This window comes from Malania oleifera, chromosome 3, assembly GCF_029873635.1.
Source record: "Malania oleifera isolate guangnan ecotype guangnan chromosome 3, ASM2987363v1, whole genome shotgun sequence".
Taxonomy (NCBI): Eukaryota; Viridiplantae; Streptophyta; class Magnoliopsida; order Santalales; family Ximeniaceae; genus Malania; species Malania oleifera.
The window spans coordinates 49,996,745-50,019,852 of NC_080419.1; the positions used below are offsets into that span (position 1 = coordinate 49,996,745).

Sequence of the window (23,108 nt, forward strand, 5' to 3'; positions counted from 1 at the left end):
ATTATCAACAAGCAACCAACAATATTACTATCATAAGACCACCCAAATCCCAAGTTCACAGCAATAGCTCAATCCCTCATTTTCACTGTTCTTGCTGAATCCAAAAGGGTACAAAGTATACAGTAAAATAATTCTGACAGCATATCCCATTAAGTAAATAAATAAATGTGAGCTTATAGTGTAATTAAGTTTTACAAGGAATACAATCTTAACCAGTTCTCTTGCTGAGGGAGATTTTGGTTTCCTACCGCACTCAACCTTGCTGCTCTTGAATCACTTCCTTTACTACCTTAGTATTTTTTTTTATTTCCTCACAAAAATCAGTGAGAATTTGAAAAACATAACAAAAGCAATATAGCAAGTTGACTTACATTTAAATATGGGCCCAACTAAGAGTTGGATCAATGAAGGCCCGAAGGTTAAATAAAAAATGGTAAAGGAACTACAAGGGGAGATGGTTATATAATGGTCTCCTTTTTCGCTTCACATATTCTATGACTAGGAAATGCTCCCAAACTGTCCTGCTAACATGCTGAACTCATATCAACAATCCAGATCACCTGCCCAACATCCTCCACCAGTACAAATTTCTTGTTTTCTAGTTACAGAACATCCACATTGACAATTTTCTCTCCCCTCTTCTAACACTCGCACTAGAGTTCTCACTAAATTAGCATTTTTTTTTCACTTGGAGAGCAGCTCGACAAAGAATTCTTATCCTTGACAGCTTGATGAAAGGAGGCACTTTGTTTTGGAAATAGATATTACCCATGTAAAGAATGCAACGAATCAGTAGAACATCTGCTCTTGCAGTGGCTTGGAAAATTCTTTAGAACATGGGTTGTGCAAAAGTAGAAATTCTTTGGGCTGCAACAGGCTAAATGCTTGTATGGGATGGGGGCCCAATGATCACACATACAGATGCAGGATGCTACTCATTTAATGTAGTTTTGGATCATTCAAAAAGATAACTCTAAGGACATTCAAAGTATAGGTAACATCCACAGAAGAAAGGAAAGAAAGCAGTTTCAGATTTTTCACTCTGATAAAACCAGGGGAATTTTTGTTTAAATCTTGATACTTTAATAAATTTTACTGATAGCAACAGTTTTAAACATGTATGCACCTGTGTGCATGAGCTGCTCCCCATTCTGAGCTCCCTCAATGAATAATGTCATTCTTACTAATTGCATTATATTCTTATAAGAATTAAAAGGTTCACCAGAACCACGACAAGAACAATGTATGAAGCGAGGCACAGAACCAAAAAAATGGGAACTAGTATTCTACAGGATACTCTTCGTTTCAAGATCATCACCAAAATTAAGTAGTTCCCCAAATGAATTATATTTATTTGCATAGTGGGCTCCATATGGCAGATAGTAAGTGGAGGGTAACAATCAATTGTAAATTTTAGGGAAGCAGCTCAGCGGTGGCATGATGGGTTTGGGAGGCATACCCTGAATCAACCATATAGCCTTCGGGGACCTGAATTGGCAAAAAAATCTTACTGTGATACGCGCGCGCACACAAGTAAACTAGTAATCAATAAAAAAAAAATGTGTCAATTCAAGTTTTAATCTAGAAAAATATTTTAAAATATATAGGGAAGCAGGTCTGCCTATATAAACTTGTATTCTACTAGACATGCAGGAATTCCAATCTGGGTGAGGACAAGAAGTCCGCAAAATAAAAACAAACATAAAAAGAGAGAGAAAAGAAAACTTAACAAAAACTAAATCAGAAAAGCCATTATTATTCTCCTTACATCATAGTTAATTAGACACTTCAAATTTGCTAGCTCACACCAACTTGTCTTCGCTTACTCTTAACACCATCCAATCAATTAGTCAGCAACAACCCATTGTACATCAGATCAGCTGTTGAGCTTCAATATCCTTCCCACTGATCTTCACCACAAGCGAGAGAGTGTAAGGAAAATACTTCCTTAATCTGATCACCAACAGCTCTCTTTACCCATAACATCATCCTCAAAAATAGGGGACCCCTTCTAAACCTTCAAGCCAAATTGCTATCACATTGGAGATGATGCCAAGCAAAACAAAGAAATCTTAAGAGATTACCCATTTTTCTAATGAAAATCATCTAATAATAAACTGCCATCACAAACAAGTCACTATCAAAATCACTCTCATTTTCACTCATCACTCCATTTCCTTTTTATCTTAAGGCTTCATTTCAATCAAGAATTTTGTTTGACAAAAGGAAAAGAAAATAAGAAGGAAATTCACTCCATTGTATTTTCTCTCTATATCAAATACTATTTACAGTTAAAAATTTGTTCCCCAATATGGTTAAAAATTAAGAAACACCATATGCTAATTACTTGTAACATCAAACTTTTGTTCACAGGTTGACCATCTTTTTCTTTCTCACTTTCCCTAATAACCATAGTTCTTAAAACCAGACCGGAGAGCGAATCAGATTGCTGGCCAGTTCCCGAATTTAATGGTCAGACTGGTTGGACTGCCAGTCAAACCAGTTTTATATTTTTTAAAAGAAAAATTTTAAAATTACAGTTATATATATATATTTCATTTTACAACCAGATAACTACTTGGTTCATTGGTGGCTTGGCATTTGTCACAACAGGAGCAGGTTCAGGTTCAAATCACCCCCCCCCCCCCCAACTCCTCCCTTTTTCCCCATTTTACACAACAAGGCATTTAGGTCTCCTTCTCCTGCCATTCCCTAGTCCACCAGTGCATGCAAAACCAGTGAACCACCATCTCACTGACATGCCCAAACAACTTTTGCAGCCCCATGCTAAAAAGTAAAAATTAAAAACTTAAGGTGGGAACTAGTTGGGAACTTGGGCCTGTGTGGTGCTCAAGAAGGACAAAAAGAAGAAACAGTTGCCACAGCAGTAGTGTTCTTCTTCAGGTTTGCTGGAGGCAGCAGTCCTCTTGGTTTGCTAGAGACAACAGCCGCAACACTAGGCCTGTGATGATGAACACAGCCATTTACAGCCACTCTCCATCTCCTCTCAAGTTTCAACAATGGTGTAAAAGACAGAGAGGTCCTAAACGGTGCAATACAAATTGGAAAACAGCACACAAATTGGTGAAGGAGACGTTGACCCTGGTCCGGTCTCGGTCACACTGGGTTAGCCTGGCTGCCGGTTTTAGCCAGTTCTCACCAAGTTAATAGAGTGTCAACTTCAGTCTTCAACCCGGACCGGAAAGGCACCCAGTTCCCGGTCCAACCAGTTGAACCTGTCACTCCGGTCCGGCTTTCAAAACCTTGCTAATAACCCAAAATTAAAAAGTAGATTTATTTATATTTTCTATTCTTTCCCTGATGTTTTCCAAGTTCCAAATGGAGAAACTAAGACAACCTCCCTCACGAACCTTCCCACCTGAATGTACCTTTAAACATCCGAAATTTCCTCAAAACAACTACAGTTGGTATTTGTTTTTAATGATTTTGTCACCCCTGCATCAAAATTAATTTGATTTACTCAAGAAAATTTCTTCTTTCAAACACCACCAGTCCACCTGCATCGCCATGCTATGAGTTTCAACTTTGGTAGACTCAACCTCGTCATATTTCATTCCAGCACCAAGAGACTTATCTCCATCAGTATTTCCCATATTAGATATCCCTATATCTGCACCAAATCTGCATTTATTCCCTTCAAATCTTGTACATGCAACTCTTCTTTATGATTCTGACATCCCAATTAGGTAATTCCCACAACCACCAACCACCCAAAGATGATTTACAGACACCTCCACAACACAAAGCGCTTCCCTCTCCACAAATTGCAACTCAAATTTGATAGCCGAAGCAGAAGAGTTACCTAATCTATCAGCTTTGAGTGACTGTTGAGCTCCCACTCCACTAGAATAACCTATATGAGTTTTAAGAAATCCTTTTAGAGAATTAATTGCCATCAGAGACAAAAAAACACAGCCTTGGCATCTCTTCTCCACCTGCCCAATAGCCCTAGTAGCATAAAACAAAAAACCATATGCCTCCAGCCCCTCGTTACAAATAATTCCTCTCCTTTTTCCATAAATGGACCACCCCATTACTCATAACAGAGAATGAATTGTGCCAGCTTTAAAAAAATAAAAAATAAAAAATAAAAAATAAAAGACCCTACTGAGAATCACTCCCATTCAATTTATAGGCTTCAGTAGATGGAAACAATTAGCAATTGCCCAAATTGAAATAAAATGACAAAATACCTGGCACACAACAAAAAATCCTAGCTTCATAGGACTACTTGAGCCATCTTCTCCGGAGACACCAACGTACTCCCACAGTAGACATAACCATCTCCTAGTCAACTGAAGCACCAACCAATACCAACTGTTCCTAAATCCCTTCCAAGTTCCAACAATGAAACCACTCTAAAGGCACTCAGCAAACCAGCAACCAGCCAATAACGAGAGCCTGATTCATATATTTACCCAAGGATTTCGATCCAGTGAGAACATCAATTCACTGCAACCACCCTTCTCTATCTCAAATCGAAGGACTGGCCTCCAATCTGGACTGTTTTTGTTCAGAAATCTGAGAGAGAGAGAGAGAGAGAGAGAGAGTTGCATGGATGAGGTTCCTCCATCAGCAACATCTTGTGTGGCCTTTTTTAGATTAACAGAGGTTCCAAAACAGAAACTCTCATCTCAAATATCTTCTCCCCTTCCATCATCTACGTTCCCATCCATGCTTGATCATTTAACATTCCACATCACATGTAGCCTTTAGACTAACAAGGGTTTCAAAAATCTGGCTCTGAAGTAATCTTCACCTCATTCATAATCCCCTTTCTCATTCATGCTTGATCATTTAATATTCAAGAGACTATTCTCATTATTATAATTTATAACACTGATTGTAGAGACAAACAAAACGTATGACAGAAGAATTCATATTAAGCATAATTCAAATCATTGACATGCAGCAACTGATAAGAAATCAATATTAGGTGCTCTTAAAAATTTGCACCTGTATACAAATTCAAATCATCCATTTACAGTGAAATTTGCCAACTTACAGTAAAGATAGGAAGATCAGATCATCTATCTATATATTCTGGAGACAGGATAGTCCTTACAAGCTCCTTCAAATTAGCCAATACATGGCGTGGCCCTAAACTCTTCACACCAACAAAATTCAAAAGCTGCTCTAAATCCTACATTCAAAAATTTAAACAATTAGAAAAATAAATATATAATATAAGAAGATGAAGTTACTTTGAAAAGCATATAAATCAGTAATGTGAAAGGCAGAAAGCGTGAGATACTTCCAATCTACCAAATGGACCTCCAACAAATTAATATATCTTAATAAGTTTTAATGATTAAAGCAAATGGGATAGCACAACCACAACTTTAATTAGACTTCATGTCAAATATATTTGCATTTAGGAAAATGAAAATGAGATTCGGATTAAAGGAAAACCACGTCTCAAAGGTTCTTGATTATTTTTGCATATTTTAGGCATACTACTTTCTTTTGGATGATTTAGGAGCTATTTTTAGATAGTGTCTTAATTATACATTTTAAGAACCAAGATGCACTCAAGATTGACTCAGATAGAAATCTAATCAGTAATGTCACAATATTTAAATTTTGGCGGCTTTAAAAGTCAAGTAGATCTAGGATTAGATTTGCACCTTACTAGGGGGACAAAATTAGGCACGAAAGAGCTTTCTAATTAAAATTATTAAAATTAATTTTAAAGGAAAAACAAAAGAAAGCCTTCTTCTTTGTGACCTCTGCAGTCTCAATAAGTTGATCTTAAAGGATCATGAGCCTTGAAATGGACAAGACAAACACAATTATTCCTCAAGGACGAAAAACCTTAAAATTCACAAGTCTTAAAACTGCACAAGATGTACATCCTAGCCCTCTAACACACACTCACATCTGAGATTGCTTCTTCTTTTGATTATATATGTTTTCGTGTTTCTTGTCACAATGAATGATTTATATAATATAAAATTCGAGTAGGGTAGTTATTTTCTGTTACGGGATTATTACTGAATGAGGCTATAAGGAATGGCGTTTTTTAAAAGGAAAGGAGGACACCATGAGGATTCTCTAAAAATTATTAACTAAATATAGGTATAAGAGTATCTGTAGATTTTCAAATTGGTGGACCGTCGGACCCCAAGACCATGATCTGTTATTCTATAATAGTAAAAGTATTATGATGAAAAGAAAAAACAGAGAGAGAGAGATAAGGAAGAAGAAGAAGAAGAAGAACCTCAATTTTTTTGTCACTTAGTTTGTCATTTTCTCTTTTTTTATGGAGAAAAAAATACATTTGCTACGATAGATAGATATAGAAAATGCAACCTTTTGAACAACCTTAGAAATAGCAGCAGAGTTACTCCTAGTGATTAAGAGATCATCGACACATACAAAAAAATAAAGAATAACATTAGCACTTGTGTAGATAAACAGAGAAGAATCGAATTTAGACTGCTGACAACCGAGTTGAAGAAGACAAGCACTCAATTCTTGATACCAAGCACGAGGTGCTTGTTTCAAATCATATAAAGACCGCTTTAACCTGTAAACATAAGAAGGCAGATTAGGATCAACAAAACCCAAAGGTTGAACCATGAATACATCCTCCTGAAGGAAGCTATGGAGAAACACATTATTAACACCCAGCTAGCGAAGAGGCCAATTTTTATGAACAACAATGGAGAGGACAGCCCGAAAAGTTATCGACTTCACAACAGGGCTGAGACACACATGTGGACTCAACAGGTTGAGGAAGAAGGTATCGAGTGGCAAGATAAAGTTGCTTGGGTCTATGAATATTATTCATAATAGACCGGGTAGCCATACCATGAGTACGGGTGGACCGAGCCAAAGATGCAGGTATGATGGATGAAGGGATTACCTTTAGCGGAGAAGGTGCAGGGGAGAGTGATGAAGCTGGAGCTGCAAGAGCTTTGTCCGTCACGGTGGGAGGAGAGGGGGGTATCCATCCAATGGAAGGCACCATTGGAATGGCAAGGTCGTTTGTCATAGCACCTGAAACTAATAGAGAAGGCACAGCAACATGGGCAAAGGAAGAAAGGCGAAAAACACATTCATCAAAAACCACATGCCTAGACATATAAATGCGAGAGGTAACAAGTTCCATACACCTATAGGCACTCTGAGAACTCGAGTAATTGAGAAAGAGACAAGGCTTAGATTTTGGCTGAAGTTTACTGGTTGCATAAGGTTTGAGCCATGGGTAACACTGACAACCAAAAATACGCAACTTTTTGTAATCAGGGCGACAAACAAACATTCGAAAGGATTTTTATTTTTCAAAATAGGAGTGGGCATACGATTTATTAAATAAACCGCCGCCTGAAATGCGAAGGACCAATAAGAAAGAGGGAGACTTGCTTGACTCAACGAGGTGAAACTAGTTTCGACAATGTGCCAATGATGGCATTCACTTGTACCATTTTGCTCAAGCGTACGAGGAGCAGTGGTAAGCCAGCCAATGGAATTAGAGGAGAGAAAAAGACAAAGAGCTTGAAATTCGCCCCCATTATCAGAGTATAAGTGTTTGATGTGAAAACCAAACTATTTTTCAAGTATCCCTTTCAATTGACAAAAAATGTTGCAAACATCACTTTTTCGTCAGATGGGAAACAACCAACAATATTTAGTAAAGTGATCAACAAACAAGACATAAAAACGAAACCCATCAAGCAAAGTGGAATTTGTAGGCCCCCCAAACATCAGTATAAATATATTCAAGTGGATGAGTGCTAAAAAGAGAAGTGGAAGAAAAAGGCAACTTGTGACTTTTATGCATTGAAAAGCATTACAAACGGAAGATGAAAAGACACTAGACACCACAACTGGTAGAGAAAAGGTACGAATAACAAAATCAACTACTTTATTTAACAGATGCCCAAGTCATCTATGCCATGTGTCGGCTGTTATTCGTTCATCAACAAGTGCTAAAACAAAAGACGCTTTAGCGGAAGACGCCATCAGCATTGGATAGACACCATCCTGACATTTACCGTGAAGTAGAGTCGCCCCCATGCTCCAATCCTTAACAAGAAAATAAAATAGGTGAAACTCAAGATAGACATCATTGCTATGAGTGAAATTATGAACGGAGATTAAGTTTTTGTGAATATTAGGAACACAAAGAGTATTAGTTAATTTAAAAGACTTCAAGGAAGAGGGAAAAGACATAGAGCCAACATGCGTGACTTGCAAACCTAAGTCATTGCCAATGACGACCTCATCTGTGCCATCCTACTCTGAGTGAACAAAGAGATTGGCAAGATCGAAGGTGATGTTGTGAGAAGCAATGGAATCCACAAGCCACTTTTGTTGGACACTTTTGTAGCAGCACAATTAACCAACTTCACTCCTGAAGCCAAGTAACAAGTCTTGGCCGAGTGGCCGACTTTGTCACACAACCGACAAATGATCTGGGGCTTACCAAACTGCTCCTTGTGATTATTGCGACCATAGTAGGAGCGACGCTAACCAAAGGAACTAGGGTTGGAACGTTGGTTGCGGTTGAAAGTGAAAGCGGAAGTGTAGCGTTGAGTGGTGTTCACAGTGGCAACCAGGACAGCATTGGACGCATTAACACGTCGTAAGTAACTTTCGTGGCCAACCAGCATTTCATGAAGCTCCTCAAACGTAAGAGAAGTCTCACGTGCCCAAACAGGCGCTGCAATCTCACGGTACTCAGAGCCAAGACCGTTAAATACATACAAAGTAATGTCATCCAATGAGACGGGAGAGTCAATTACAGGAAGTTCATCAACTAATACCTTGATGGCATGGAGATACTCCGAGACCGAGTGGGACTCTCGCTGAATGAGAGTCAACTCCTCCTTAAGTTGCATAACACGAGTGCGTGAACGATTGGCGTACAATCATTGCAACTTGGATCAAGCATAGTAGTCAGAGGCGCGAGAAGAGCCAAAGCGCAAAGGGTATTTGAAGCCGAAGCACAAGGCGAAGGTGCGCGCCTCTTCGTGAGGCGCACAACTATTAAAATGCTATAAAATGCCTATTTGGGGTAATTGATATATGAACATATGAATATCTAGTACTATTAGAATTTAAAATGCCAAAACATTCAATAACAAAATTGGAAATTTAATGAAATTGTCAAGGCCAAAAGCATCAAAAATTCAACATAGTTCAACATCAAAATAAAAGAGTACAATAAAAGATTTCAAAGCAATAACTTAATAAGATTTCAAAGCAATAACCTAATAAAACATTAACATAATCATTTTGTATTAGTAGCTAATAGCCTAATACAGGCAATAACCCATTTAAGATTTAAGACTTGCACAATGCATTTCCAAACAAATTAAAAAATAGTAGCTAAATTCAGTAAAAAAGAATATTATGTATTAGTTATAAACTTACATTAAAGATTAAACTACATATGTAATTACATATAATATTATAAGAAGCAGCCGCAGGCAGCAGGCAGCAGAAAGAAGAAGAAGAAGAAGAAGAAGCAGCAGCAGCAGGCAGCAGGACGCAGGCAGCAGAAAGAAGAAGAAGAAGAAGAAGACGACGACTTACGAAGGTTTGAAGGCTCAAAGACGAGCTCGCTGCTGGTTCGAAATGTCAAAGACAAAGTGACGAACTCACACTGCTGGTTCGAAGGCTCACAGACGAACTCGCAAAGGCTCCTGCTGGTTTGAAATGTGGAAGACGAAGTCGCGAAGGGTTGTGCTGGTTCGAAATGTCAAAGAAGAACTCACACTGCTGGTTCGAAGGCTCAAAGACGAGCTCGCAGACGAACTCACGCTGTTGGTTCAAAGGCTCTCAAAGGCTCCTACTAGTTCGAAATGTGCAAGACGAACTCGTGAAGGGTCATGGGGCTTCGAAGGGTCGAAGAGGGCTAGGGCTCCCGTTTGTTCGAGTCGGATGAGAGCTAGGGCTCTGGCCTCTGGCTATTTCTTCATTTAACAGGCTCAAAATTTTTGCGCACATCACGGTGCCTGGCGCCCCTCTGCACCTCATCGCGCTTCACTGCCCCTCTTGCAGGTCGCCTCGCCTCGCATGGTATGAGGCGCTGGCCTCCTCACCTCTCTGCGCCTCAGGCCCACTTTTAAGTATTATAGGACCAAGCATCATGAGCAGTGCTGGAAGCGGCAATGAGCAGCACGACCGGCTTGGAGACAGATGCAAGGATGGCATGGAGGATCAGCTTATTTTGCCGAAGCCAACCAAAAATCGGATTGGAGACACATGCAGAAGATGAACCGGAAGAGGAGGTGCTAGGAGAAATGGATCGTGACAGACAAACGGTTGTACCGTCAAGATAGCCCTGAAGGTCATAGCCAATGAGCAATGACGTTAGTTGGGCACACCAAGAAGGGAAGTTCGAAGGGGTAAGCTTCAAGGGAAGCTGGGAGCCGACATTGATGGCAATAAAAGAAGAGTTGTCCCTGCCGGAAGTGTCTAGGGTGGTGACAACAACGGATTCAAAAGAAACGGCCATTAGGAAAGAGAAGGAAAGAAAGAAAAAAAAAGCTTGTTAGAGAAAGAGCTTTGATACCATATAGAAATGCAGGACACTTTCATTGATGTAGAGATGTCCTACATATAGGACTTGTACAAGGTATAGTTTGTTACAAATTCAAATACGAATTCAAAAGTATTTAGATACTAAATCAAAGAGATTCTAGACTATCAAATTCAAATAGATATTCAAGTAATACAATATGAAGAATCCCAGATCATCACATACAATCAAATATTCGCAAATCTTCAACTGCTAGGATTCTCGGCAAATTTCCTTAATAATAGAAAAAGAAAAATACTAATGGGGAGGGCGGTATAAATCTAAAAATAAAAGGATGACATTGAGAGAAATAGAGAAGAAAAATACAGAAGGGGAGGACAGCCCAAATCTTAAAATAAAAGCATACAAATAAATAAGAAATAAAAACAAAAATATCCAAAGAAATAACCCCAAAAATGTGAAAAGAGAAAAAGGCTAAAGTGAGCTTCTGCTTGTCATTTTCACATTTCTAAACAATAATTCACCATGATTTTGGGTTGAGGGAATGGGGTTTGAAACAGTTCTCTAGAAAAAATAAAAGTACAGTGTTGCTTTCAAACCATTCATGTAATGCTGAACGTGTTTGGGCCACTGCATGCATTGTAATTTCACACACATACACAATATATATAGCCATCTGACGAAATTTTCACTTCAGTTATTTTTTAAAATTTGAAGTTGAATGCCGGAGGACCACACGCCATGTGCCACTACCCGCCTCACACCTTACATTACTGCATCCTAAATACCGAAGGATGGGACATAGATTTGTTTTCGAAGTCATCGAAGACAAGACATTGAATAAATGCCACCATAAATGTATATATGATTCATATCAGTGTTTTAAAAGGCGAAGGCATAAGGCGAGGCGTTTTACCCTCCACGAGGCCAGGCGTAAGCCTTAAGGCGTTGAGGTGTAAGCATTTTGGGACTATATTTTTTAAAATAATTAATAAATAAAATCAATTTATATATAATAAAAAAATATGAAATTATTTTTAAATAATGGAAAATATATATAAAAACATAATTTTTAAATGTCATATAGGCCAATTTTAAGTTTTAACTAACAAACACAAATAATATATTAAAAAAATAAGCATGAGCCATAAGAAAAAACCAAATTAAAAATGTCTCAAGATTCAAATTTCAAAGCCAGCTGCAGCCAACACAGTGGCAGAGAGTACGAGAGGGTGAGAGGGTCGCGGAGAGAGGCGAGAGACTGCAGAGGGTCACTGCAAAGAGACGACAGCTCTGAAGCGTTCGTCGAAGGGAAAAAATACAATAGAAGGAGTCGTCAGAGGCAGATCAGAGTTTGGAAGGGAATGTCGACTCGTCGGAGAGAGACGTGAAGCTTGGAGAAGTCATTCAAAGCAGCCATCGAGTCGTCGGAGAGAGAGGAGGTGCTGGAGGAATCGTCAGAGAGAGAGCAGAGGCTATTGTTGAGGAGAAGACTCGCTGGAGGCTTCGTCGAGGGAGCAGAACAGAGGAAGCTTCATGCGAGAGAGGTAGGATAGGGCTTTTGATGCATTCTGGGTTCTTCCCTGTTTAATTTATGTTATAAACCAAGAATCCCGAAAGGCGTATGCCTTGGCATTTGAGGTGTAAAAAGGCAAGACTTTACACCTGAGACGTATGCCTTCTCCCCTGAGGCATACGCCTTTTGGGAATTACGCATTTCCACTAACGCCTAAGGGCGTTTTAGGCCCAAAACGCATCAAGGCGCACCTTCAAAAATGCCTTTTAAAACACTGATTCATATGAATACACCACGACAAGATACAAAAGTTCATAATCCCACAACTACGAAGCTAACAACAATAAGCAACCAACAAATTTTAATGTTGAGACTCCAGCAACTATTGATGCACAAACAAACATAAAAAAAATGAAGGGAAATTAAAGAGTGCAACAGAAGACTGTCGCTTCAGTATAACATTGAAGCCATCTCTGCGGCAAGAAAATACATGAAAATAAAGCACACCTTGTTTAACAAGAACACAGCATATGCTGCTCTTGTTGTGTCTTGACCTTCTAAAAAGAGTGGAAATTCTATGGGATTCAAATTTGAGAGTGAGGGATTTGATGACAAATCATATGAATTAGGCTCAACAGAAGGTGCATGATCTTTAACATATGAACGTGAACCTCCCAACCGAATGGGGTAGCGCAAAGGAACTTCTAAGTAGAAAGCGATAAGTGAAACAGCCTGCAACCAAAAAAAAAACCAGGTTATATAATTAATTTCATGCAATGAGGGAAGAAGAGGAAAAAACAAACAGGTTATATATTCATGTAATGAGCTAAGCAGCAAACTATTGCAATCACACTTAATGCCTTAACTACACTACGTTCAACAACAGAATAAAACAAATAACAATGTATTTTCACAAACATAAGGCAAAAGAGTCATCTTGTTTTGTAAGAAAATCCAAGAACAAGTGGGACACATAACTGACAGGGTGGATAACTGATCTTCAATGAAGATAACAGAATACTATTATGTCAAGCAAAGAGAGAGAACACACATGTGCAACATATCCCAGCGCCGTTGCAGACCTCTGAACCGCCTCCTTATCAGTGAAAAAGCTCATCTTCGTAAAAGGAAGCATTGTAAGTTGCAGGCCCGAAATAGTCAAGGCTCCATGGTTAAGAGGTTTAGATCCAGTAGAATTTCCTGAAAACAAATAGGAGGAGCAGGAAATAAGGCAGGACGTAAACAATCTCAATACTAATTTTCAAGTATCATGCCAACAAGCATAACATAAGTTACTGGTGGGTGAGAGTGTGTGTGTATGTGTGAACGAGACTAATTATAAAAAAGGAATATATTGAATATTAATATTAAAGGATAATATTAAATACTGACATTAACAAATATATCAAATATTGATATTAGTTAGACTAAATTACGTTTCTGTGTTATTTCTTTAAATCAATGTCCAACCTAATTGAAATGGTTTAATCCTGTGTCCTTCACGTGGAAGCAGCATTTAAGGGACAGCAGACGACTGAGCCTCGATGAGCCATCTTGGGGCCATGTGCAGTTCCCAAAGAACTTCGCAAGTTCCTAAGTGGCCTTTGACAACAGTGTCAAAGGTGAACGTACCAAAACAGGAATAAATGTGTTATGCAGTCTCTTATGCTCTTGCAAGTCCAAAACGACCAGTGAAATCCAATTAGACAAATGCAGTCTGTTTGGCCTACTTTCCATTGCGATGTCCATTACATCAATTCAAAAATCAGTGTAGATTTGTGCATTTTGCATATCAAAATCCAAGAGTCTGTACTAATCATTGCTCACACTACCAATCATTTTATGAGTCACAATTTGTTAGAATCAAGAATCCTTGGGTGTTGCTATCTACTTCTACACAGGAAAAAGGAGAAATTGCCAATATGTACTCCAACATTATCATAATTATCCTGATTCCATCTGTTCTTGGAAGGGCATGTCATGCCTTGGTTTCAAATTTTCCCCCACAGCAAGCATGTGCTGCTAGTTTTATTCCGAGCACAACATCCTGCAGCCTCACACGTCATCAACCGAAAACTTGAATTTCATCTTTTCTTCTTTTAACAACAAAATTATATTCTTGTACAAAAGCAATTTCATTTTATTCTAAGGTTTTGTTGACAAGCAAATTACCTGATCTACTACTGCTGGGAAATGGTTCAAGTTCAAGCTCACGTCCTGGTCCAATCAAGGCCTTCACAGGATAAAGAAATGAAACTTGTGATATCATATGTTGTTGCCTCTTTCTTAGCATCTTCTGCAAGTTTTTGAAATTTACATATCCCCGTTCTCCGGCAAGTAACCTATTAGCTTCCTGTAAAAAGAGATGGTCAGATTCAATTGCACCCATATATTAAAATTCTCTAATCAACTTACCAAGATTTTTTTAAAATAATAATAAGAAAAAATAAATAAAAAAGTTGGGGAAAAAATATATAAAATACTAATGAAAATCAATAGCATTCAAGAAGATGGACAGGCTAACAAAAACAGGCTTCTTTTAAATTTTCATATACGGAAAGCTGTTTAGTGATTTCAATGAGAGAGGCAGGATCCAGCAACAAACCCATAAAAACTAACACTAGAACATCCTAAAAGATCGTCTAAAGCACCAAAACAATCCATTTAACCACAAAGACTATCTACTGTGTCCGAAGAAGAACTTCCAGCTCTTCAAAAATGAGCTAATTCCTCAAGTTCATTGTACAGAGGTAAAGAGTAAGCAACTCCCCACAGGGTGTATGATGCAAACTTTTTGTCTCCTGTCATCTTCTTCCTCTCCCTTTCTTCTCATCCTCTCCCTCCTTTTTTCCCCCCATCAGCATTCAAAGTAAAAACTCAAACTTTGAATAGCTCTAACAAAGCAGTCTCAATTTTAGTATCAAAGCAAAGCAAATTGTTAACAGAAGCCACAAATCTACGGCCTGTTTGATGAAATTCCTGCAAACATCTTATACATACCTTTCTCTATGAACTATTGAAGCTTGCCACAAAGATTATGCACAATATATGAAAATCAAATTACTGAAGGACCAACTTCTCAAAATCAGAGGATTGATGCAGCCTATAAGTAACAGGATCAATATGGTACTCTTAAAGAGTTTTCAAAATTGCTTAAATATCAGTTGCTGTGGTGCAAAGGGTTGACTCTAGAAGTTCTCTATCTATTCTAGTATTTTGGTAAGCCTATAAATAGGTTTAAATTGTTAATTGTTGTAAAATAATGTAAAGAAAAATTGAAGAGAGTTTGGCAGCAGAAGGCCTTCCATAAAGTCAGGCCATGGCAGATCAGTAAGATTCTCCGTTGGAACCCAAAATTGATGAGCTTGAGCTCCAGAAACAGCCTCCCCGTATCCATGTATCAGGCCACATACATCTGCTCCAAACCCCCCTTCAGCAGGAGCCTTATTCATATGTATGCATACATTTCCTTTCCACACACATCTTTCTTACTTGTTCCTCCCATGATGTGATATGGATATTACTTTTTCTTCAATTATTTTTAATCTTCTGACACAAGGACGCAGACAAGGGGCAACGCTGTGTGCAAGCAAGGCTCTCTCTAGGCATAGGCGACCAAGTAAACAGTAACCAAACCTGGATGCAGTGTATACAGTTAAACAGGGGAAGAAGGAGTTCGGTAGGGTCATATCAGTCCAAAATGAAATGAGTGTATAGCACATGGTGGCCTACTGCCTCTAATGGTCGATCATCAGTCCAAAATGAAATGAGTGTATAGCACATGGTGGCCTACTGCCTCTAATGGTCGATCAATCCACGGTTATATCGATAATGTCGCACATCGGTTGTGGAAGAGAAATTGAACAAGATTGAAAGTAATAACATGACTATGGATATCAACATGGGACCATGGCTTTAGGATTGCTGACCCCTTCAGCGTACTAACTCCCTGTTTAGGTGGTCCGATGTTCAGACACTATAGAATAGTAACCAGATCCCTCTTCAAGGGTATTGATTATTCATCTATGGAGGGGGTTCTTGAAAGGGGAAGCGAATCTTTGTTGCAAAAAGGTAATGGATGTGGACCATGACAGGTGAAGATATCTGAGGGCTGAAGGGTTCCCTAAACTAATGCAAATACAATGTCTTTGCTGCATGAGAGAGAGAGAGAGAGAGAGAGAGAGAGAGAGAGAGAGCATGCTTGTTTTAGTGTCAAAAGAACCCTACTAAAGAACAACCATGGGTATTTACAAGGGAACAGTAAAGGGTGTGAGGCATCATCCTCCAACAAGAGAACACCATATCACTTCTCAATTAATGAAAAAGTGATAAATCATTGGGACAATAGAGTCACAACACGTGTTAGGGTGAGAGAAAAGGAAAGGCATGTCTCAAATGACACATGCCCGACCCTTGAGCAACCTAGGAAAAGGCTAAGGGTTCAAGACCCCTTCAGCAAACCTTGATTGGAGCCCATCAAGCCCAGATTCTCTAGAACATCCATGACTGATTAATAAGGAGGTAGAAATGATATTAAACACAACTTAGACTAGATGAAAGAATTTATTGATAAGGGATCTTTTGCCCGTCCCTGAGCCTAATTTTGAGACAGTGGATTTTTTTCATATTCCATCTATTAGTTTTTTTCCCCGCGGAGGGGGGGGTTGTATTGATGAAGAGGTATCTATTCCCATGGTAGATCTGAATTCATCCAAATCTTAAAAAGGTATTCTTCCCCTTCTTGTTCAATCCATTTTTTTCTTTTGACACTGTATGCCATAGGGAGGGTTCTACTCGGGGTAGTGCCTTTGGTGTCGGCCTAGGGAATAGTGAGAGAAACTTTCCAGATCCAATTGAGGACATGGATCTAAAAAATTAGTTAGTCCAATAGAGGCCAAGGTGAAATTGTCGTTGTGGCCTAGAATGCATGAACGGAAAAAGAAGAAGGTTCATTTCTACCTGGTTTCTTCTATCAATTATAGGGGAGGGCAGGGAGGGAAACGTGTCAAATTATGAAAAATTATTAGTTGCGGTATTAGAGGCTTGGGGAACTTTAGAAAGAGGGGGTTAATCGAAGAGGCCTTGGTATTCTCCTAATATTGTTTTGATTCAGGAGCCTAAGCTTGAGAATGTTGACGGGTGGTTGCTAGAAGGATTTGGAAGGACACAATAAGGATTGGGCTTTTGCACCTTCTCGGCAGTTGGTAGGTGATATTTTTGGGACACAGTCACTCTATTGCTAGAGTGGACAGTCTAGTATGCTATTTCTCTCTTCCTATCTTGGTATAAGTAAAAGGCCAAGGCCAATGGTGGGTGTCGCCAATGTATGGTCCTTCTAGACCAAGCTTTACGAGTTCTTCTTGGGATTAGCTTTATTATGTGTTTGGCTTTTGTGTCCTAATTGGATAATGGGACATGATTTTTATGGTGTGAGATTTCCTCGAGAGAAGAAATGAGGTGATAGAGTTACTATGCAGAGTTTTGATTCACTTATTATGGAATGTGGTTTAAGAAATCTTCCCCTAGATAATGCTAATTTTACTTAGTCAATGGGAGGCCAAGTTCGACAAATTCCTATTATGCATGGAGTGAGATGATAAGTTCCCTAATCTCTTAATCTATCTTACCTAGACCTACTTCTGACCACTCTCCTATCATGTTGAAATCAAGGAAGGTTTCTTGGGGTCCCACTCCTTTCAAGTTTGAAAATATGTGGCTCGATCATAATTCCTTCCAGCCCTTGGTGAGGAATTCTTGAAATTAGGATGTGGAAAGGGGGTGGGAAGGTTTTAGATTCATTATAATTGAAGCGGTTAAAAGAGAAGTTGAAAAAATGGAATAGGGAGGTGCTTAGAGATTTAAGGTTTAGAAAGACTATTATTTTGGGAGAGTTGGCTAAATTAGATAGGAAGGAAGAAGATGGTCTTCTTTAGGGGAGGAAAAGATGAAAAGGGTATTTTGAAGAAAGAATTGGAGGAGGTGATTTTCAAGGAAATGAAAAGCTAGAAGCAGAAGATGAAGTTTAAATGGATTAGAGATGGTGGTTATAATTCTAGGTTTTTTCATAGGATAGCTAATGGGAAAATGAGGAAGATTTTGATTAGGGAATTGGACATGGGCAGGGGGGATACTATCTCCAGTCAGAGTCAAATTGCTTTTGAGATCATTGAGTTTTATTCTAATTTGAATTCCGAGGTGGATAATAGTAGATCAACAGTTGAAGATTTATATAAAGACCTTCGTCTAGTGATGAGGTAGCATGGTTGAAGAGACCTTTTGGGGAAGACAAAATGAAGGTTATGGCTTTTGGGATGGAGAGGGATAAAGCTCCAGGGCCTGATGGGTTTAATATGGATTTCTTTCAAGATTGTTGGGAGGTGGTCAAGGATGAATTGCATAAGGTTTTTAATGAATTTTCTGGGATTGGGATTTTAAGCAAGAGCAGCAATTCACTATCAAAACTTTGGGGCCAAAGAAGAATAAATCCATCAAGAAGTCGGATTAGAGACCTATTAGCTTAGTTTCTAGTGTTTATAAAATCATCACTAAAATTTTAGCTAACAGGCTGAGTGCGGTGCTTGATAGGACTATCTCTAAGGCTCAAAGTGCATTTTTTAGGGCAAGGCAAATTGTGGATGCCATTTTGGTTGCCAATGACGATGTTGAGGACGACACGGATGGTATAGACACTTGCAACGTAGGCCACATAGTGCACCAGTGAGGAAGAGTGAGTTAGTTACTCTGTGGGGTGGGGGAGTAGAAGGGGTGGAGGTAGACCTAAAATAACTTAGGAAGAGATAGTAAGGATTTAATATCCCTGAATCTATCAAAAGAAATGGTTCATGATCGTATAAATTGGCGAAAAAGGATTCATATAGCAGACCCCACCTAGTGGGACTTAAAAGACTTGGTTTTGTTGTTGTTGTTGTTGTTGTATTTTGAGAAAGCTTAAGATATAATGAATTGGAATTTCTTGGATAAGAATTTTTTTGAGAAACAAGCAAGGGGAGAGATAAGAGCATTGGATTAGAGGCTGCTTGCATAATGTGAGCTACTCAGTTTTAGTGAATGGTGTCAAAATCTTGGTTTATGGGCTTAAGATTAATATGGGGAAGAGCAGTATCGCAGCTATCAATATGCCAGATGAGAGTGTAAGAGAGTTGTCTGTAGAGGTGGTTTGTAGTGTTTTGAGTTGGTCAATATTCTGTTCCTTTGGGGTTAACCCAAGATCTATTAGTTTTTGGCAGTGTTTTAAAAGGCGTTCGTAAGGCACTCCTTGAGGCGTTTTGGGCTTAAAACGCCCTAAGGCGTAAGTGGAAAGGTGAAAAGCACAAAAGGCGTACACCTCAAGGGAAAACACTCGCCTTTTACGCCTCAAATTGGAAGGCATACGCATTTCGACCTACCCAATTTAAAACATAAATAAATAAAGGTACCCAGAACTCTGAATCTGAGGCCTAAAACCCCTTTCCTTCCTCTTTCAATGAAGCTTCTTCTCTCTCGACGATTCCTCCAACAACGATTCAGCTCTCGACAAAGCTTCTTCCTCCTCTCTCGACAAAGCTTCTCCTCCTCTCTCGACTAGAGTAGAGGAGAGCTAGAGGGAGATGAGAGTGCTCCAATCATTGGTTGCTGACTTGCTGCTGATCGAAGAATTGAACACTGAAGCTATCAAACAGAGCTGCTGCAAGCTATTTTTCCCTATTTCAAGATTTTGGGCTTAATGTAAAAATTTTGGGCCCTCTTTTACTAGTAAAAACCAATGTTTTAAAAGGCACCTAAGCTTTTAATTTTTAAATTTAAAAATTAATGGGAATCATTTGTAATGTTTTGGCCTATATGATATTTAAAAATTATGTTTTTTTTTCTCCATTATTCTAAACTTTTTCTTATTTTTTCACTATATATAAATTTATTTTATTCATTAATAGTTTAAAAAAATACAGTCCCAAAATACTTACGCCTCAACACCTTAAGGCTTACGCCTCGCCTCACGGAGGGTAAAACGCCTCGCCTTACACCTTCGCCTTTTAAAACATTGGTTTTTGGGATTCTATTGTGGAAAAGGCTTAGCTCTACTTGTGATGCACTTAATGTCCTAATCCTTTCACACACAACCGGTCCCAAGCCCAGGTAAAGAAAGAGGGTTGCATTAGGTAGCTAGCAACCAACGTAAAACTTGTCAGATCACTATGATATGAATCCTTACTGAATATTCACTTGTACATCCCCTACAAGAGACGCGTTGCACTTATAGCACCCAGGTGTAGCGAAAAGTGGGTGAGGGTGGGCTAGGTCGTCACCCCTCAGCGACGCGACATGTCGGCGCCCGGGCATGTTGTCAAATATGCGAGGGTTTCTGCATCATTCTAGACATGACCGAGTAAAGAAGTTAGTTCAGGAGGCTTGGATTAGATTAGCAACTTGGAATATAAAGACACTTACAAGTAAAAGCATGGAAATTGTGGACACAATGATTAGACGAAAAATAAATACAATTTGCATTCAAGAAACTCAGAGGGTGGGGGAGAAAGCTAGAAAAAATTGATAAATCAAGATTTAAACTTTGGTATACTAGAAAAGAAAAACATAAGAATGGGATAGGAATTATTTATAGACAAAAACTTAAAAAATAGCGTTGTAGATGTAAATAGAGTAGGAAATAGAATTATAAAAATCAAGATGGTCTAAGGACAAGAGATAATAAATATCATTAGTGCTCATGCTACTCAAATAGGCTTATTAAAAAATCTTAAGAGACAATTTTAGGAAGATATAGATAGTATTATACAAGGCATATCAGGGAGTCGGGGACTGAAAAAAAAAAATTCATAGGAGGAGATCTGAATGGACACATTGGAAGGGATAATAAAGGTTATGAGAAGATACATGGAGGAAATGGATATGGAGACAAAAATGAGCCTGGGGAGATGATCTTAGACTTTGCTATGTCACATGATTTTATTACAATGAATATTGTTTTAAGAAGAGAGAAGAACACTTAAAATCCTTCAAAAGTACACAAAATAAAAGTCAAATAGATTTTTTGTTAACTGGGAGGGTAAATCGTTTATCATGCAAGGATTGTAAAGTTATCCTAGGAGAAAGCTTAACCACACAACATAGAGTCTTAGTGTTAGATATATGTATTAAAAAATGGAAGAGAAAGGATAAAATAAATCAGTGTAAGAGAACTGGATGGTGAAACCTAAGGAAGAAAATATAATAAAATTTAATGATAAAATCATCAAAGATGGTAATTGGACTATAGCGGATGGTGTAGACACAAAAACACTTTGGAGTAGGACAGCTAGCTTTATTTAAAAGAAAAAAAAAAACACAGCAAAAGAGATTTTAGGGGAGTAAAGAGGAAGATTCTCGACTAGCAAAGAAAGTCGGTGGTGGGATCAAAATGTTCAAAAAGTTGTAAAGACAAAAAAAAAAAAATTGGTGTAAAACATGACAAAAATGTAGAAACATGGATAACTTTGAAAAGTATAAAGAGACAAGAAAAGACGCAAAAAAGACCGCTAGTGAAGCTAAACATAGATTATTTAATAATTTATATGACAGATTAGATACAAAAGAAAGGGAAAGAGATATATTTAAACTAGCTAGAGCTAGAGAATGAAAAAGTAAGGATGTAAGTAATGTAAAATGTATAAAAGGTGAGAATGATATTGTCTTGGTTAAGGAAGAAGACATAAAATAAATATGGCTAAGTTATTTTAGTAAGCTATTTAATAAAAAAACAAATAGAAGGCTTAAACTTAAAATTGACAAATGAGGAAAAGACTAAAAATATGAGATTTATTCCCAAGATTAGAGTTAACGAAGTTAAGTTTGTACTAAAAAAATGAAAAATGGAAAAAGCTATAAGACCGAATAACATCCCAATTGAAGTTTGGAAATGCTTAGGTGATAATGGAATTATATGGTTAACTAATTTATTTAACACAATTATAAAAACTAAGAAAATGCTAGATGAACGGAGGAAAAGCACTTCAATACCTATACATAAAAATAAAGGAGATATTCAAAATTATAAAAACTATCGTGGAATTAAACTTATGAGTCATACAATGAAACTGTGAGAAAGGGTAATTGAACAAAGATTAAGGCTAGAAATGAAGGTCTTAGAAAATCAATTTGGTTTTATGCTTGGGACATTTACTATAGAAGCTATCTATCTTTTAAGAAGATTAATCGAAAAGTTTCAGGAAAAGAAAAGGGATTTGCATATGCTATTTATTGATTTAGAGAAAGCATATGATAGGATACCTAGAGAAATTGTATGTTGGGTATTAGAAAAAAAGGGTGTATATAGTAGGTATACTGATGTCATTAAGGATATGTACGATGGTGTAATGACTAGTATAAGGACTATAGGTGGAGAGACTAGAGAATTTCCAATCACAATAGATGTACATCAAGGATCTACTTTGAGCCCTTATCTTTTTGCTTTAGTGATGGATCAACTAACTAGGAGTATCCAAAATGAGGTTCCACGTCATATGTTGTTTGCAAACGATACTGTATTAATTAATGAAACTAGGAGTGGAGTAGAGGCTAAGTTAGAATTATGGAGAGAATCTTTAGAATCTAGAGGCTTTAGGATAAGTAGAAATAAGATAGAAAATATGAAACGTAATTTTTATAATAGGAGGAGGAATATTGGAGACAAAGTTAAACTTGATGACGCAGAAATAAATAGCATTTGCAGATTTTGATACCTTGGGATCTATTATGCAAGCTAAAGGAGAAATTGAAGAATATGTAACGCATAGAATTAAAGCAGGTAAGTAGGTTGGGTAAAATGGAGAAGTGCTTCAAGTGTGCTTTGTGATCGTGGAATACCCTCAAAATTAAAAGGAAATTTTTATAGGACAGCAATAAGACCAGCTGTGCTATATGGATCACAATGTTGGACAATTAAGAAACAACATATCCAAAAAGTGAAAGTTGTTATGGAAAAGGTTTCTAAGGGACTAGATAGGTGGAAAGGTGCTTTTTTTTGTCTCAGTGGTAGAATTAAGCTTATCCAAGCTTGTCTTTCGAGTATCCCTTTATATTTTCTTT

The 23,108-nt window shown here is 38.0% G+C and overlaps 1 protein-coding gene across 4 annotated transcripts in view; it reads right to left on the reverse strand.

Moving 5' to 3' along the window:
- Nucleotides 1-1,060: 1,060 nt before the first annotated feature.
- LOC131152094 (vacuolar protein sorting 38) overlaps nt 1,061-23,108 on the reverse strand; it is a 33,182-nt gene continuing 11,134 nt past the window's right edge. For 2 of the 4 annotated variants that reach the window (XM_058103732.1, XM_058103734.1), the window contains exons 3-7: nt 14,202-14,382; nt 13,081-13,229; nt 12,537-12,761; nt 5,027-5,164; nt 1,061-1,488 (exon numbers count right to left, since the gene is read on the reverse strand). In XM_058103732.1, the coding sequence (XP_057959715.1) occupies nt 5,048-5,164; nt 12,537-12,761; nt 13,081-13,229; nt 14,202-14,382 (672 nt within the window). In that variant the 3' untranslated portion in view covers nt 1,061-1,488; nt 5,027-5,047. Of the gene's footprint in view, nt 1,489-4,886; nt 5,165-12,536; nt 12,762-13,080; nt 13,230-14,201; nt 14,383-23,108 lie in introns of those variants that run through there. The other 2 variants (XM_058103735.1, XM_058103733.1) reach the window with 1 other exon arrangement.